The sequence below is a fragment of the Elgaria multicarinata genome, chromosome 22, assembly GCF_023053635.1.
Source record: "Elgaria multicarinata webbii isolate HBS135686 ecotype San Diego chromosome 22, rElgMul1.1.pri, whole genome shotgun sequence".
In the NCBI taxonomy this organism is placed as follows: Eukaryota; Metazoa; Chordata; class Lepidosauria; order Squamata; family Anguidae; genus Elgaria; species Elgaria multicarinata.
In genome coordinates, this window is record NC_086192.1 from 16,334,992 (window position 1) to 16,352,719 (window position 17,728).

Consider the following 17,728-nt stretch of genomic DNA (forward strand, 5'->3'; position numbering starts at 1 on the left):
CTCTCTTCCTCCTCTGGGGACGTTTGAAGCGAGAGCTGAGCACACAGCCCCTTCCGAAGCGAGCGGGATGGGCCCCTGAGCCCCCTGGGTGGGCAGGGAGGGAGGGAGGGAGGGGTCCCTGTCCCCCTCCCTCCGTGAGGAGGCTGCCCACGAGTTCGCCATCCCTGGGACTTGGGCGGTCTGAAGCTTCCCGTTGAGACTGGCGGCGTATCCAAGCTGACGCCGCACCGAAGTTTCGCTCACCTTGACTAGGTGGGTGTTTGGGCGCAGCGTCCCTCTTTGCGAGGCTTAGAGGGATTTAGCCCGATTTAACCCCCCTTTCCCCCCCCCCAAATGGCTGAAACACGGACCGTTTCCACGGACAGCAAGAGGTCTGGGAGGGGGCTGCGTTGCCCCCTCCCTGGAGCCCTATCAGGTACCACGTCCATCCCACACACCCACACTGCAGTCATTCCGCTGAGAAACGGCCCATCCGGAGGGCGCATGCCTGCTTTCCCAGCAGAATCGTGCCCCTGACAACTGGCCAAACGGCCCTTTGGAGGTGCTGTCGGGAGTCTTGCTTCGCAGAGAAGCGGGGCGTGTGACGAGCGCCATCCCCACGGACTCTCCTCCCCTGGATCAGCCGTTGCCTGAATGGCTACAGCCGTGTGTGGCCTGGGTTCAGTTCTCCACCGTGCTCCCAAAGGGGCCCGTTGTGCGTGCTGGTCTCTGCAGACGGCCAGAGGGGACACCCGCACCCATCACCAGCTGGGCAGTCCCCAGCACCGTGGCTTCTTTTGGCGGGCCAGGGGCTGTTTAGAGGCGTCGGGGGGGGTTCCCCCATCCCTTCCCATGACGCTGGGCCTTCAGCGCTGAACCAGGCACACTGGCCGATGGCTTCCAAGGCGGCCTTAGTGCAGCTCCTCCAAACTTGCCGCCCTCTACCCGTGTTGGACTGCGACTCCATCGCTGGCTGGGGGCTGCTGGAAGTTGTAGTCCCAAACATCTGGAAGGCGCCAGGTTGGGGGCGCCTGTTCTCCCTGACGACGCACGTGCAAAGCCTCATCCTGGATCCTTTCGCCCCTGGACAGAGAGCACGGAGCGGAAGCAGCATGGCTGAAGAGGGGAGCCCATCCGGGGAAGGTAAGGGGCTGTGGGCGATGGGAGCTGTAGTCCAGCTCATTTGGGGGCCACCAGGGTAGAAATGCCCCGTCTCATTCTCCCTGACGCTCCACGGATTCCACGTGTTGCCTTCGAGAGGGTTGCTTCTCGTTTGGTCTTTTACTTTTTCCTCCGTGGTCGGGATGCAGCGGCGGCGCCCGCCCCCCACTCCGCACACACAGAGAGGGGTCTTCTTTTCTGAGAGAGTCGGCAGCCCGTCTTTCCAACCCTGGAGGCTGGAAGGTCCTTTCCCAGTTCTCCATACGCAGACGGGGCCCTCGGCCTTCTGCATTGTGCAGATTTAAGTGGTCCAGTCCTGGAGGGGTGGTGGTGGTGGTGGTGACTAGTGGCGGTTGGCTGGGGCCCACGGATACGCCACGCCCGTGTAACACCGTAGACAGTCACCCCTGGCGGGTTTATTCTGATTTCTGTGCCCAAAACTGCCCCAAGAGGAGAAGAGATGAGCGGCCCGCATAAATGAAAGAAAGCAACGTTCTCCATGTGTCTGTTTCTGCTGGTGGAGGGGCGGGGCTGAGCACCTAAGAGCATAAGCAGAGGCCACGGGTCCATCTTTGCACAGAGGCCGCCCAGCCGCCCGCGGGGAAACCCTCCAGGCTGTGCTGTGTGGAGAGACGTCCCTCCTTTTCGCTCCCCCCTCCCCTCCCCGCCCCATTCAGCCCCAGGGATGACGGCCCTGCGGGGATCTAACACGGCGAGAGAGCGGGAGGAACCGGTCTCCCCGGCCACTTCCTCCACCCCAGGCATCGTTTGCGCCGGGGCTCGGCCGAACGGCCGGTGACCTGCGACGGCTTTCGCCGGCCTGATGGGCGGCGGCCCTGCCCCCTTCTCGGCCCCTCTCCCCAGGTGGCCCCTGCCCCATCAGCCGCCTGCTCCAGTCCCCGGAGGCCGCCAGCCAGAAAGAGGCAGTGCTGCGCATCGTGCGTGCGGCCCGCAGCCAGCCGGCGGCCGTGATGCCGGCCCTCGCGGTGATGCTCCAGCGGGACAAGGTACGGGGGCCCCTTTGCTGCCCTGGCAGGCGCGGCTGGGCCGTGGGTCCGTCTGGCCCCCGGGGTGCTGGGCCCTCTCCCAGTTCGAGGAGGTCGGTTGGCGAAGGGAAAACCACACCTGGACCGCCGTTGCTTCCTGCGAATCGGTCCCGGCGATGGCGTGCTCAGCACCCTCCGGTCCCTCCTCCTCCTCCCCGCAGGCCCCTGCCTGGCAGAAGGTGGCCGTATACCGCAGCCTCCGGGCCATGGTGGAGCACGGGCTGCAGGTAGAGCCGGCCTGCGACTTCATCGTCGCCGCCTCCAAGCAGCTGAGAGCGTCGCCGGAGGTAAGGGGGCGGCCGCCCCACAGCCGCACCTTCAGGCCTCTCGCCTCGGGACCCTCCGTCCGTGGGGTGGGTGGGCGGGCGGTGAGGGGCCGGGGAGCGGGGAGGGACGGGGGCTTTGATCCCTGCTGCAAAGACACCTTGAAAGGCCTCCTCCTTTTTTTAGCAAGGCCTCTGAAGAATAAGACTGCTTTGCTGCCTCTTTTCATAGAATCATAGAATAGTAGAGTTGGAAGGGGCTTAAAAGGCCATCGAGTCCAACCCCCTGCTCAATGCAGGAATCCACCCTAGAGCATCCCTGACAGACGGTTGTCCAGCTGCCTCCAGTGTGGGAGAGCCCACCACTTCCCTAGGCCACTGGTTCCCTTGTCGTACTGCTCTAACAGTCAGGAAGTTTTTCCTGACGTCCCGCCGGAATCTGGCTTCCTGTCACTTGAGCCCGTTATTCCGTGTCCTGCGCTCTGGGAGGATCGAGAAGCGATCCCGGCCCTCCTCTTCTGCTCTCTCCCCCCAGCCGGATGCCCCTCGGGAGCTCCAGGCTGCTGCCAGCAACACCCTGACCACTCTGGCTCGCCACCATTTCAACCCCATCATGACGGAGCTCCAGCAGCAGCTCCGGCCCTTCGCTGAGCCCGATGAGTTCACCCTCCTCACCTTGGGCAAGATCGCAGCCGGCAACGGTAGGGGGGCACCCGAGGGATGCGTCTCTCCCCTCTCCCCCCCCCCAAACTCCTCAGCCCCACAGAGGCACCCTGTTTTCCCTGACAGGGATGCCGGTTGCAGCTTACAGAAGTCCCACCTTCGCCCCATCTGGATACGGGCGTGATCCCCCTTGTCAGTCACCAAATCAGCTTCATGAATACTGCCGAGGAGCTGTCCCATAATAACTCCCCCCGCCCGCCTGCGTGCATTTACTGATTGGCCCCCTTTCAGAAGGACCCGCCCCCTATGTGTTTCTGCACCCTGATTCTCCTGACGGGAAGGAGCCCCAGCTCGTGCAGAGGTGCAACGGGTGATGCTGCGTCATTGCATCAGGAGCTGGGGAACGATCCAGTCACGTCCCACGCAGCGCTGGGTCAAACTGGCCTCCTCCCTGCAGCCGCAGCAGCTGTCCGGGAGTTTCAGGCCGGAGTTTTCCCAGCCCTGCCTGCGGACGCTGGCGCGGACCGAACCCGGGGCCTTCTGCATGCCACGCGGCGGGGGCTCTCCCGCTGGGCTCCTGCCCCTCCCGACTTGCTGGCCCCCCGGGGGCCCTCTGCCTCCTGGACCTTGCCTGTTCTTTGCTCCGTGTCCAGTTCCGCTGCTTCATAATCGTTCAGCAGGGTGAGGGTGGGGACGGGACGTGCCGGAACAGGGCTGCGTCCATTGCTTGCGATCCAAGGGAGGAGGGGTCTTCCGTCCCTGCCACCCCCCAGCCCTGCCCCTTGACCGCCCCCTCTTCCGTCCTCAGTGTACAGCTGCGTCCCCTTCCTGGGCATCACGCTGACCACCCTGCAGACCGTCATGCGCTGCATCGAGGACAGCCAGCGGCGCAAAGCCCTCTGCACAGGTGAGCCGTGCGGAGCGGGGCCCGGCCTTGTCGGCGGACGCTCTGCCAGCCCGGGGCCCGAGAGAAGGCCGGCACCGCGGAGCGAGGGCTGGCCCGGGTCAGCACGGTGGGTCACCTGGCAAGGGCCCACCCCGCTGCCGGGGCTGACTGAGAAGAGCCCCCTGGAATCGCTCCTCCTCCTCTTCCTCATGGCCACCTGCCTTGTTCACCTGCTGCCTCTGGCCCAGGCAGCGGGGGGGGGGGGGGAGCAGCAGGAGGTGCCCCGGCCAGGAGGAGGAGGAAGGGTGATGAGTGAGCGTGGCGGTGAGGGGTCAGGCTCGCCGAGGGAAGGCCCCCGCTGAGGGCTCCTCGCTCGAGGGCCCTCCCCAAACCCCAGAGCAGGCAACGACGCCCTTCTCTCCCTGCTCCCGCCAGCCCTGGAGCAGATGTGCCGGGCGATCCGGACCTACCTGCGGACCTGGGAGAGGAGCTCCTACCCCCGCGTCAGCGTCCAGCAGTTCTCGGCCTACCTGCTTCCGCTCTACGCCTGCATCACCCGCACCTGGCTGCCCGGGAGTGACTCCCAGGTGAGGTGCCACCCCCAGGTGGGCCGCGCCCCCTCCGGACCGCCCGGCCTTTGGTTCCCCGGAGGCGGTGGCCCTATGGCGGTGGCCGGAGCTCTTGGCCCTGGGAACGGCGGCCGCTAGCCGCCCCGCTCCCGGCCTCTCCCATCCCGGCAGGTCAAGCTGGCGGCCCTGAAGGCACTGGGCCCCATGCTGAGCATCCTGCTGCCCAGGACGGAGTTCCAGGCCCAGATTTACGGCGACATCGAGCTGCTCCTGGCAGAGTACGAGAGCGGCATCAACGCCTTCCATGTCACGAAGGTGCGGGGGGGGGCCGTTGGAGGGCTGCCCCAGGCAGGGGGCGGGGTCGCCTGCCCCCTGCCCCAGTCCCTCTCCCAATGACCCCCGCCCCACCCCCACCATGGCAGGGGGGCTGCTGCTGCTACTGCTGCTGCGCTCCGGCCGTCCTGCAGGGGAGAAAGATCCCTTTTCCTCCTGCCTGTCGCAGATCCTGGGCCAGATCCTGGAAGCCTCCCTGGTGAACAGCAACCCCATCCCCAGGACGCAGGTGGAGCTCCTCGCTCGCACCCTCACCCGCCAGGTACACTGCTGCAGGGAGAGCGCGGCTTCGGAGCGGCTTTCCCCAACCCGCCACACGATTGCTGGCCCAGACCCAGCAGTCCCCCTCCTCCTCCTCCGTGTCAGGGCTTGCACCCGGCGGAGGCGGGAAAACGCCTTCTGCCGGGACAGAGCCTCCCCCCCCCCCCGCACCAGCCCCACCGAGGAGGGATTTTAAACATCCTTGAAATAAGTTCCTTCGCAAAACTCTGCACCCGGCCCCTGGGGAGGCGGCGGAAAGCGATGCGTGGGAAGTTTCCTCTCGTTGCAAGATCTGCGAGGGATGCCCTGGAGCGCCGGCCTGGGGGAGCGGCCCTGGGCTCAGGTCCCCACTCAGCCGCGAAGATGGCTGGGCGCCCACGGGCTCATCCCGCTGGCCTCTTTTGCCACCTCTGCATCGGCTGAGTGCCTGGAGGGAGGAGCAGGAGGCCCCCCGCCAGTGCAAATGGGGCTCTGCGTGCGGTCAGGAACCCTGAGCACGTGGAACTGACAGGCACATCTAGTCTCACTCAGGCAGGGTGAAGGCAAGAGGGAGGGTGGACTGGGCAGCAACGCCGTCCCACCAGCCCTGCGGAAAGACCACGTGCTTTTTTCCTCTTCCCTCCCCACCCCATTTTCCTTTCATGTCGTGGCTTTTCAAGACAATCAGCTGGTGGCCAGTTTGTAATGACGGCCTGTCTGCCCGCTGCTTCAGGAACCTTTTTGGCTGTGGGCTAAAAAGATGCTTTAAATAAATAAATAAATAAATAAAGTCACAAACGGAATGTGGCCACCTCCCTCTTGCCTCCACGGGTGGCTTCGGTGCAGGTTGAAGGTGAAAAGAGGGTTTCTCTCTTGGGCTAGCCTACCTTACAGGGCTGTTGTAAAATGATGGTTGAACCGGGGCCCCGCCCTGGACTCCTTGGGGGAGAGACAAAAGAGAAGTCGTCTTCCAGCCCTGTCGAGCTTTTTGGCCGGAGGGAAGGGAGCTGATGGGCCTCCGAGGCCTCTTTGCAGTGACGGGCCCGGCCTTGGCGCCCCCCTTCTCTTCCTAGATCTGCAGCAGCGGGCAGAAGGGGCAGCCCCCGCGGCAGGAGCACAGCGAAGAGAACCGGGCCGAGATCTCGCAGATCTTCTTGCGGCTGGGTACGAGGCTCACTGGGCAACACCCCCACGCCCCTCCACGGAGGGGGGCTCACTGGAAACAGGGTAGGAAGCTATGCCCACGCGCCCGCCCATTGCAGTCCCCCCCCACACACACACCCTCTGTGTCTTTGCCTCCACACAGCCCGTTCGCACCCCTCTGAGCTGCTGTGGGTGTTCCAGGGGAAGCTGGAGGACGTCCGAGAGGAGCCGCGCGTCGTGCTGCTGGCCCTGCTGGCCGAGATTGTGGCCGCCCAGCGTAAGGAGCGGGCGGGGGAGGGACGGGGCCAGAGCCACGTGGAGCCCTGGTATGGGGGCAGGGGGCTGTCAGACCCCCCCTTCCAGAGGGGGTGAGGGGGGTGGGGGACCGATGGAAAGGGAGCGAGGGCAAAACACGCACAGCCAACCGGCCATCCCCAGCCCAACACCTTCCAGATGCGATGGACTACCAATCCCTGATGGGGAAGATGGGAGTTGTAGTCCAACACATCCGGAGGGCACCAGGTTGAGGGAGGCTATTCCCTCTCGGGCGCCCCTAAGCGGCATTGAAAAACAAAACGAAACGCAAAAACGGATGCGGCAGAATTTGCCGGAAGGCTCGCTGGGCGGTTTGATGTGGCGCGCCTCCTTTTGCTGGGTCCTGCGGCAGCCCGGACGCCACGGCCTGCTGCGTTTCCCCCGGACCCTGAGTGAGCGGCTCTTGGGATCCTCTGCCGTCTCTTTCAGTGCCCGAACTCTGGAGCCGGAGGCAGCTGTGCGTGAAGGCGCTGAAGGCCGTGCTGGGCGACGAGCGCACCCGGGTGAGCCCAGGGACAGGGTGGGGCGGGGAGCCCCATTCCGGCTCAAACCCTGGGGCACCCGCATCTTTTTCCTGGTTGCAAGCCGGTTGGACCTTTTCAGGCAGAATGAAGACTTGGCCCTCTCTGCGGGGCAGCGGAAGGTGGACGCCCGGCTCTTCTCAGCCTCCCTCGTGTTCACCGCTTCCTTTGAGCGATGTGGGAGATTTGCTGAGCAAGCCAGGGGGGGGGGACCGTTTTCAAGGCTGGGCATACTGAAAATGCATCGGCCGGCTCTCATCCCGTTTCACGGCTGTTGCCAAACTGGGCACGCTGGGCAGAGATGCCCCAGCCTGCTATCCTCCACACGGGCTCTCTTTTCCCGGACAAAGTAGCCATAAAAACAGAGCAGCCGTGAAACTTGTGACAGGGTCTCTAAAACACCTGGGAGACAGAAAGGAGGGCCTTTGCCTAGCGCCGAAAAGACAACGCCATCGGCGCCAGTTGAACGTCTTGGGGGGGCATTCCAGAAGTGGGGTGCCACAACCGAGAAGGCCCTGTGCCTTGTAGCCACACCCTTCGCTTCCTTTTAGTGAGAACTTACCTGGTTTTGGACTTTTGAACCACTTATACGAATGGAAACTCAGTTTTCCTTTGAAATTCGCACTCCTCCGAATTTCGCGTGGCACCTCTCCAATCAAACTGTGCGTGCAAAACGGCGCATCTTAAAGAAGACAACGTTCCAAAATGCATTATATTAGAGAAATGGCTTGCGGAAACTGTGTACATTTGGCCAAAACGTGCAGGGGGGTGGGGGGAATATATGCACGTATTCGGAGAAATGTACACAAAAAGTGTTTGCGAATTTTCGCGTGAAATGAAAAAAGAGAATATCAAAGTTTCAGACGACCTGAACGAAAGATTGGGAATATGAGGATGGGAGACGGAGAGGAACTCGTGTGTGTCGTCGTCGTCCCGCCGCCCCACTCCTGTTGTGTTGACCTCGGCTCGCATCTCTACAAGGGGTCACTCAACCCCCCGCCCCCTTCTGTGGCTCTTAGGTTCGCCTTGCCACGCTCCGGACCATTGAGAATTTGCTGAGGACCGGCTACTTGGAGAAAGTGGAAGGCTGGCCCTTGAACTACATCGCCCTTCAGCTGTCCATCTCCGCCCACCAACTGGTAAGGCTGGGCTGAACCCCTGGGAAACTGCGGAATCGTTGCTGGCGCCATATTCCAAAGCCCTAAACGTTTTGGGGGAGCCGACTATTTGAGGGGGAAGCTGGCCTACCCTCCCCCCTTCCGTGTTCAGCATCAGGGGCCTTGCGAGGCATCCCACCACTTTCGGAAGCGTGGTTGGTTGGCATGCAAGTGGCGGGGATTTTTCTATTGTGGCCCCGAGGTTGCAAAACACCCTCCCCAGAGAGGTGCAGTTGGCTCCCTCTTTTTGGAACATGGGACGCTGCCTTCGACTGACTCAGGTCCTGGTTTCACCTGTCCCAGTATTGTGAGCACTGACTGGCAGCGATCCCCAGGGTTTCACTCCTAGTCCTACCTGGAGTTGTTGCTGGGAATCAAACCTGCAACCTTCTGCATGTCAACCTTCTGCTCTCCCGCTGTGCCACAACCGCCCCTGCCTTTGAGTCTTCAGGTGTGCTGCTAAATCCTTGTTATTCCACCCATGTGGCTTAATGTTTTTCGCACCAGCCTTTTAAATGTGTGCCCTTGTATGATATTTGGTCTTCTAAAAAAAAAAAATTGGGGTTGTTTTGACTATTGTAGGTATCACTTTGATGTGTTTTGGGTGGGGGTGGGGGTCGTGGCCACTTTGGATTGCTCTGTAAAAGAAAGTGGGAGAGAAAAGTTTAACTGAACGAAAATAAATAAATCCGAGCATCAAGGAAAAGGGAGAATTCCTAAATCCATGGGGTGTAATTCCTTTATTAAGGTTAACTCAGAGCTCCCCCCCCCAAAAAAAATGTGTAGGATTTTGAGATCTCCAGATCTCTTCACCGGACAAGAAGTCCCAAAATGTGGGTTGTGGGAGGGCGGAAGAGGAGGGGAGATGGCCGGGGGGGGGGCGCTTTGAGCAGAAGGGGAAAAAGGTTTTGAAAACGTTGAAACCGACCGGACGCGCCATTTCCCCTTCCAGACGCACCCCACGCTGAGGCTCCGCTTGGGCGGCCTGGAGGAGAAGGCGGTCGAGAGGGCCAGCGCGGAGGCGCTCCAGGTCGCCGTCGCTTCCGGGAGGGGGGCGAGCCAGGTGCGGAGCCCGTTGAGACCGACCTCGTTCTGCAGAGTACAAAAGGACGGGCACGGGGACGGGGGACCCCGACCGACGTGGGCCAGCCTGGGTCGTGAAACGAACGTTTCCCGGTGCAGAGAGGCCAGCAAAGGGGTTCCTCTGTAACCGCTGTTCCTTTTAATCCGCTGCGGGCGCTTGCGGGCAGGGTGCCGGTATGAAACAGGGCGGCGGCGGCGGCGGCCCAGTCTCTGCCCCAGAGGGGTTACAGTCTAGGTGAAAGAGGCCCTGCGGGATGTCAGAGTTAGGGAACAGCGGGGCAGATCTGAGAACGGAGAAGCAACTGAAGTGGGGAGGCCGCGGAAAAGGGGGAGGAAGGTTTGAGGGGGCTGGTGGCAGGGGCCCGAGGGAAGGGGACCAGGGAAGGCGTGGCTGCACTGGGGTTCCGGAGGGGGGCTGGGAGAAGGAAGAGGAAGGGGATTGAAGGACAAAAACGGGGGGAGTTTGCTCGGTGGAAGGCATCCACCAAGCCAAATGGGTGGGAATTGTACCCCCACACAGCTGGAGGGTGCCAGGCAGGCTGGAGCCTCCTTTGCCGACCCGCGTGGGAGAGGCCCGGGGCCTCCCAGCCTGTCTCTGGCCAGAGCAGCCCCTCTGGCTGGCATGGAAAGGGAAGCCCGGGGCTGTGCGGTGGGGCAGGCCGGGGAGGGCGCTGCTGCCGCCCACGCCAAGCCCTTGCCCTCCTTGGCAGGAATTATGGGTGCGGATGCTCGGCTACGTGACGCAGCCCCATTACGCGGCTTCGGCCACCCCGCTGTGCCGGGCCTTGAGGCAGCTGGCCGAGCAGCGGTTGCGGCAGGTCGTTCACGGGCAGGACGGCTGGGAGCCAGGTGGGTGCGCCGGGATGGGCCCAGCGGCTGGGGGGTTAGCAAGAGACACGGGGGGGGCAACGATGCAGCAAGCCAGCTGCCATCCTGCCGGCGTCCTCCCTGCAGGCCTCTCAGGGCAGCCCCGCGGGCCGGTCCCGGCTCCTTTCGGCTCGTCAGCTGCTAGTCCCTAAGAAGCCTGAAGGGCCGGCCTTGTGCTGGGTGCTGCGTACAGCCCAGGACCGGCAGGGTCAGCAGCCGGGAGGCCGCCCGTCCTCCGCTCGTGATGAGTGTAGACAAAGGCACGAGCCTTTGCAAAGTCGGGGGTGCAACGAGGAAACACTGCTTCTCTCGCTGTTTCTTGCTTCAGTTGCTGCCGTTGTGTTTCCTCTTACACCGCTCTTATTTGGCTCGTGTGTGTGTGTGTGTGTGTGTGTGTGTGTGTGTCTGTTCCTCCTCCCCCCCCGCCCTCTCTCTTTCTCTCTCTGCCTCCCAGTGAATTCACCGACGGCCCAGGAATTGATGGCTTGCCTCTTGGTAAGCGCTGTGGGTCCCTGGGGCCCAAGGGAGGTGGGTGTGCCTCTCCGGTAGCCCCCCAGAAGGGGGGATCCTCCTTGTTGGACTCTGGGAGGCAATTGGTTCTCTTTTGCTGCCATCGGCCCATCCGTCGCTTCACCAGATCCCGGACCTCTTTCCACAATAGCCTGGGTTTCCATAGTGAAAGCGACCTCATGGAGAAGCCGGGTGGGCCGTCCTTGGGAGGGCCTTCAGCGACAGAGGTGCCACAGCCTGAAAGGCCCCATGTACCCATCTGCTGGATTTCAGGCATTGAGGCACTGGGGGGGGGGGGGAACCAGGCAGGACCTCTGATGTTGGTCTAAGCGTGGTATGGGAGGACACGGAAGACAGCAGGGTCCTTCGGGGTCCCTGCTCCCCACCTGCACATGGCTTTAAAGCAGAGGTGCAGAATCTGTGGCCCGTGGGCCTAACCCAGCCTGCGGAGTCTTGTGCTCCCCTCAGCTCTGCAAGCCCCACCCCTCCCCAAGCTCCGCCCCCTGGGGATAAGGAAAAGCACATTGCTCTAATGCTAGAGCTGAACAGGTTCCCGATGTTGCTGGAAGAGCATGGAGGGAAAGGCTCCACCCCGTAGAGTGCGCCACAATCGCCCAATCTGGATGGGTGCCGGCAGAAATTTGAGTTTTCCTCCAAGCCTTCTCCGTCCCCCATCCTCATGTCCCCCCCCCTCTTGCAGGCCCTGGCGGTTTCCCCCCTGGAAGGGTCCGGCCGCGGCACGGCGGCGCTGCTCCTGCTGAACGCCTTGCGCCCAGAGATCTACAAGGCGGTAGCGGAGCACTGGTGGGTGGAGGTGCCCGTCATGGTCCATTACCTGGAAGGTGAGAGGCCCGGCTGGGCTGGCGACGCGTCACCTGGGCTGCGCGTCAGGCCTTTGGGGAATACCGGATGCCGCGCCGCGTTCACACAGCCCTGCGTGTCCCTAAATACTGTGCCAGCCAGGCCTCGCCCACCGTGGGCAGTGTGACTGGCAGCCCCCTGCCCCTCGAACCCCCTGGCCATTCCTGGGAGAGTGGTGGGGTCACCGGAACGGCTGGGTCGGTGCAACGGCGTGTCCACCTGGCCCTTCCAAAAGCGCCCCGGCAGCTGCGGCCAGGAACTCTGCGCGTCCAACGCAGCGGGGCAGAACCTCGGTCCCACAGGGCAGATTCGTTCCTCTGGGGTTTCCAGCAGGCGAAAGTCCGTCTCCCGTTCTCCCAAGCACGGATCGTTTGGAGGTGGAAATGCTGAGTTAGTGGCAGGAAGCCCTTCGAGCTAGGAATAGGCTGGCATTTGTGGGGGAGGCAGGGCCTTTCATTTTTGGCCCCTGTGCCTGTGGCCGCGCCCACCCCTGGCATAGGGCCCCCCGAGAGCTTCTCTGGCACCGAGTCCGGCCCACGCCCGCGTCCCTGACCCTCTGCTTTCTCTCCCGAAGGCCACAGCCGCTACACACTGGAACCGGCGGCGTGGGAGTGGAAGCTGCTGGAGGTAACCCCGGAGTCACGAGTGAGCGAGCAGGGCCCCCCGCCCACGCCCACGCTGCCGATCCTCCTCCCTGACCCCCGTTTCCCTGGTGCCTCCGCAGTTCCTGAAGAAGTCGTTGCAGAGGAACCGGGAGGCCGACGGCTGGAGCCTGGCCCTGGCCCGGGAGTTCGCCAAGCAGATGCTCACCTACTGCAGCTCTTCCGCGGAGAACGTCAGTGGGGGGGCGGGGAGAGGGACTGGGGGGAGGCGCCCCCCTATATCCAGCCCACCCTTTCTTCGCCCAGCTACCCGCCGCCTCTTCCTCCCACAAGCAGGGGGCTGGACGGCTCCCCCGGCGCCACGTTCTTGGCCGGGGAATCGTTCCGCTTCGGGGTGGATGGCCAAGAGCAGCAATGGGGCTTGGGGAGACCTGAGCAGCCTAGGGGGAGAAGCCGAGGGGATAACGCCCCAGGGTGGAGCACAGGGAGAGACCGGGGGGGGGCAGCACATGTCTCTTTTGCCCAGGCCTGAATTGGAAGGCTGAGGCCAAATCCAGCCCTACCCGCGGCCCCAATCCAGCCACACGCCCTTCCCCCCCTTGACCACCAATCGTTTGGAGGTGTCCCGGCGTCTCTGCGTTTCCCCCTCATTCCGAAAGCTCTCCGAAGGCTGAACGCAGGGCCGGCCGTATCGCGAGGAAGAGTGAGGCGGTCGCTTCAGGCGGCAGATGCTGAGAGGTGGCAGCAAGGTGTTGGGAAAGAGAACTGTGGGGGGGGGGGTCAATGTATTGTTGAGCCTACAGCTCCCCCCCCTCTCTCCCTCTTATCCAGGCCTTCCTCTACAAGGCCTTGGGACTGGCTCTCTCGGCTGCAGGGGACGCCCAGGGGGTGACGCTGCAGCTCCTGGACCTGCTGATGCACACGGACTACACAGACGACGGCCAGCGAAAGGCAAGGGCCTCGGCCGGGCTCCCGATTCACCCTTGCTGCCTGCACACGCGCAGACCCTGTAAATGCCCCGTTCCCTCCATTGAACAGATGCTGTGGGTTGCAAGCTGGCGATGAAGGGTGCTAAACCCAACAGCATAAGCCACCATCTCTCTGCCCCGTATCTGGCATGACCTGGGCCGACCTTGCAGGGTTGTTGTAGCGTTTGCAGAGATGAATGTAGGAGAGAATGGGCACAGCGCAAAATCTGATGCGGATGATTTGGAATTTGGGGGTCTGGGATTCCACTCCAGGTGTTAGATTCGGTGTAAGGCAACCGGGTGGGGTGGGGTTGGGGGGCCAGATCAGGAAAATGGGGTGACGGACAGCCTCCCTCTCTCACCCGCAGGGCGTTTGCTGGTGCCTGGCCCACTGTGCCGAGGGTCAGCTGGCGGCGGCGTTGCAGGCCCTGCGGCGCTTCGAGGAGGAGCTGTCCGAGGGAGAGGATTCGGTTTCCCTTCGGTTCAGCCAGGTTTGGACCAAACGTTCCACATGTCTTGATCCAGGGCCGGTCCAAAGCGTGACGTCGGTGCCCGAAGCGGAGCACAGCGCATGCGGACGCAGCACACACCAGCCGGCCTCACCCTGGCACATTGGTCCAGTTGTGTTGGACCACGATGCCCATTATCCACAGACAGCAGCAGGTTGGGGGGCGGCTGGCGGAGTCCCTTGGTGCGCCTAGACGAGAGCTGTTTTCTCTGGCTGGCTTCCTTTAGTTCATTTATTCACACGTTGTGGAGTTGCCTTTCAGCCCAAACTGGGCTCCCACGGCGAGTCGCAATGAAAAAGTAAAACTATCGTCCTTTTTTAATAGGGGGGGGGATTGAATTGGAGGCATTCTCCTTGCAAAGGGGGGGGCAGGGCGGGGACGGAGGGAAGCCGGCCTTTCTTCTCCCTCTCGGGTTTCCATGCCTTTGGGGCCGGCCTCCTCCGAGTCCCCCCACCGGAGTCCTTTCCGAACCAAGCATCCCTGATCTGACGCCCCAGGGCCGAATCTAGACCTGGGGGACATGAGCCGAGAGCCTCCTCTTGGGGGCAGGGGGATTTGGAGGCCCCAGGGAAGAAGAGGGCTGCTTGCTGTGACCACCGTCCTCCCTCTCCCACCACAGGGCTTGCCTCCGCCGGAGAAGGGCTGCGTGAAGAGTGCCCTCCTCCTCCTCTACAGCAGCGCCACGATCCGCGCCCCCCGCGAGCAGCTGCTCCCCCACCTGGCCGCTGAGGTTGTGCCCAAGATCCTCCACCATTACGTGACCTCCTGCAGCCCCGAGGTGGGCGTCCTTTGGCATTCGCCACGGATCGCTGGGGAGGGCGGAGGGCGGCGGGGTGAGCAAGGCGGGCGAGGGCTCCCATGCGAGACCTGGGTTCGAACCGCCCTCAGCCCAGAAGCTCGCTGGGTCGTCACCCTGCCACCACCTAACCTACACCGCAGGGATGTTGTGCGTGTAAGAAAAGACTACTGTGCTCTCAGGAAGGACCTTGGGTGAAAGAGGGAGCTGCAAACCTCCGTAGATGGGAGCCATTCCAGGCACTGCTGCGTTGTTTACTCTGGCAGCGGGCTGCATGTGTGTGTGGGTGTCTCACGCCAGAGTTGAGTGTGCCGTTGTGTTCTCGGGAGCACCTGTGTCTTCTGGCCTCCCATTTTGGGCTTACAAAGAAGCGCAGAGAGGAGAGGAACTGGCCGGATCTCCCTCCAGTTTTGCACCACCACAAGACAAATCTGAACGCCCTGCCGGGGGGGGGGGGGGGGGAGGGACAGGGAGCCGCCGGCCGGGCCGAGGGAGGGTTACGTGGGGCACCGGGGGACTTCCTGACAGTTGGCCATTGTGTCTTGCAGCGGCTGGACCAACCCTCTGGACCCAGGAAGGTACTGATCCAGCTGGGCCCCGTATGCCGGGAGTGGGAGGGTTGGGCCCCAGCCGGTGTGCTGGGCTTATCCTTGGATGCCAAATTCTTCTCTGCCGCTCCCTCCTTGAGCTTCCTTTGGCCAGCTGCCCTCCCCCTGCCTTGATTCCCTTTCTGTAACTGGCCGCTCCACAGGGCACATCCACGCCACAAACATCGCACTGCTTTTCTCAGTGGTTCCCTTTGCCCCCAGAAAGAGGCGCTGTGTGGTGGGCTGGGAGGGCCGTGAGGTCTCTAACAGCGTGCGCAGCTCAGCGTTGGAGCCCCTGCTCGGCGGGCAGAAGGTCTCGGGTTCGATCCCTGGTGGCATCTCCAAGCGGGGCTGGAAAGACCCCTGCCTGAAACCCAGGGGAGCCGTGGTGGCCAGTCAGTGCAAGCCAGGGCTGTTGAGCCTCCTTGGGCCCATGTCACAGACGTTCTTGGGGGCTGCATTCCGGGGGGGGGGGGGTGCAAGCAAGCCAAAGGCAACAGGGGCAAAAATACCGGCACCTTTTAGCTTGAAGCTCTTACTGCAGGTAACTAAAGCCCTAGAAAGCAGTTCCAGCCCAGCAAGGGGTGTGACGCGGCTGAATGGCACCTCTGCCCGTGGAAGGGCTTTTGGCCCGCACTGGCCTGGCCGGTGTCTCTTCGCCCTGAATACGGCCCCCTCCCTCGCTCCCTCGCTCACTTCCCCTGCCTCCATCCAGGGAGCCAAAGACACAGCGCTGGTCCTGAGCTTTGCCCAGTCCGTGTCGGAGGTCAGCCTTTCCGCCCAGGGCAAGGGGGGCGCCGCCGCCTTCCCGCTCCCCCAAAAGAGGGTGCTGCTTGACCATCTCACGGTGAGTGGGGCAGCAGGGGGCGGGGCAGGAAAGGGCTCTCTTCGGCCCGTTCTGGGATGGAGCCCCGGGCGGGTTTTTATTCTGGGGGTGGACGTCCGCGTAGTGGGACGCTTTCACTGCCTGCCTGTCCTGCTGCACTGCTGAGAAGCTGGCTTAAGCCTTTGACCACCCCTGAGGTCAAAGGTCCCAGCCTGGGCCCCTCCATGCTGGCCGAGGACGCTGGGAGTTGGAGTCCTTTGGAAAGAGTCCAGGACAGGCCCCAGAATCTCTTCCACGCAGCTCTTTCTCGCCCGCGGTGTCTGTTTCAGAACATTGTCAAAGCTGAGCCCGTGGATATCATTGAGTCTCCCGTCCGTCAGCAGGCGATGGTTGCCCTCCGGCACCTGAGGTGAGCACCCCGTTTCTCCCCCGCTCCCCAGTACTGCCCGGGCCTCAGTTCCATAGCCAAGAAGTGGATTTCGAAGCCTGCACTTAGTCCTGGCACACACGATGCCTTTGAGCATGCACAGAGCGCCTGTTCCCCCCCACTGCCATATAATGGCCTCCATTTGTCAGAAAGGAGGAGAGTCCCCAGCCTCTCTTTCTCCCAAAAGGGACACCTGGGCATGGGGGTGTTTCTCCCCGCTGGATGTGTGGACAGACTGTCTTGAGAAGCGTCTGCATTTGAGCCACTACGGATGTCTGCCTGTGGCTGTTCGCACACACTGTGGGGCAGCGAGGAAACTTTCGACCCCTGGTCTTGTGGAGGGGGGCACTTTAGATGGCCGTGGGCAGGACTTCGGCTGTGGCGGGGGCCCTGGCCAACCGCCGTTCCATGCTTTGCAACTGCTCATGCATTCCCGATCTGTTAGAATGCTTGCTGACCCCGGAAAAGAAATCCTCTGAGCGTGTGCAGGTTGGCATTTTAAGCGGCCCTTGAACCCGTGCACTGTCAGCACGACAGGAATCAAAGGGGAGTTTGCCTCTGCCCACATCGCCTGCCGCTTTCCGTGCCCGGACGGTGCAGGCGTTGCCGGGGCCGACTCGTAGGAGCCCTTCATGAAGCCCTCGGCCACGCCGGTCCCGGACCCCGTGCTGGGAAAGGGAGCCCCCCCCCCCCCGGTCCAGCAGCCGCTCCGATGAAACAGGCCTTTTGCTCCACCCCTCAGCAAGGTGCCAGAGCCGCTGAGCCGCGAGGAGAACCGGGAGGTGGCGGAGGTGTGCCTGGGCCGGGTCCTGGTCCTCCCTCCAGCGGGGCTCTCTGAAGACGCCGGCCAGGTAGGCCGCCGTGCCGGGGCCCAGACGGGGGCTGCTCTCCCGGACACGGGGGAGTGCTGCGGGGGTGGCCACTGCCTCCTCCCTGCCCCACCGCTGGGGGTCGCTCTGCCTTCTGCCCTTGCAGGCCCTGCACACGGCTGCCCTGGCCTCCTTGGCGGAGCTGGTGGAGGCGCTGCTGGAGGAGGGGGAGGCAGACGAGGCCGCGGGGGAGGCGGCCCCCTGCTCGGAGTGGTTCCAGCACGTCTTCCAGGTGAGCAGCGGGCCAGGAGGGGGCTCCACGCTTCCGGTCCTCGTGGTTCGGTCTCGCCCCAGGCAGCAGCGGGGCTGAATTTCTCTCAGCATTGGGGTGGGAGGGCACGCTTTCCATTGTGGGGGGAACTCTCGGGGGGGGGGGCACGTGTGTTTGGGGCCAAAATACCTGGCATCCCAGCCTATTTTAGCTCGGAGCGATTCATGCCGGTCGCTCAGCCTCCGGAGAGGCGTTTCAACCATTTAGAAGTGGGGATGGCAGGGAGGGGGGAGCTGCATAAAAGCCGGGGGGGTCAGGGGGGAGGGTGTGTGTCAA

The 17,728-nt window shown here is 63.1% G+C and overlaps 1 protein-coding gene and 1 long non-coding RNA gene across 2 annotated transcripts; both read left to right on the forward strand.

The window, feature by feature from the left end:
• Positions 1-1,091: 1,091 nt before the first annotated feature.
• LOC134412805 (maestro heat-like repeat-containing protein family member 2A) lies at positions 1,092-10,775 on the forward strand. Its single transcript, XM_063146817.1, has 15 exons — positions 1,092-1,122; positions 2,005-2,147; positions 2,348-2,473; positions 2,985-3,150; positions 3,921-4,019; positions 4,434-4,585; positions 4,739-4,882; positions 5,070-5,162; positions 6,214-6,304; positions 6,447-6,560; positions 7,028-7,101; positions 8,139-8,258; positions 9,229-9,339; positions 10,070-10,208; positions 10,681-10,775. The coding sequence occupies exons 1-15, from the start codon at positions 1,092-1,094 to the stop codon at positions 10,773-10,775; spliced, it is 1,698 nt and encodes a 565-aa protein (XP_063002887.1).
• Positions 10,776-15,826: 5,051 nt separating this feature from the next.
• On the forward strand, positions 15,827-17,142 carry LOC134412586 (uncharacterized). The gene is made up of 3 exons (XR_010026427.1): positions 15,827-15,906; positions 16,215-16,294; positions 17,055-17,142. It is a non-coding gene; the product is annotated as an uncharacterized LOC134412586 (long non-coding RNA).
• The last annotated feature ends 586 nt before the right edge of the window (positions 17,143-17,728 follow it).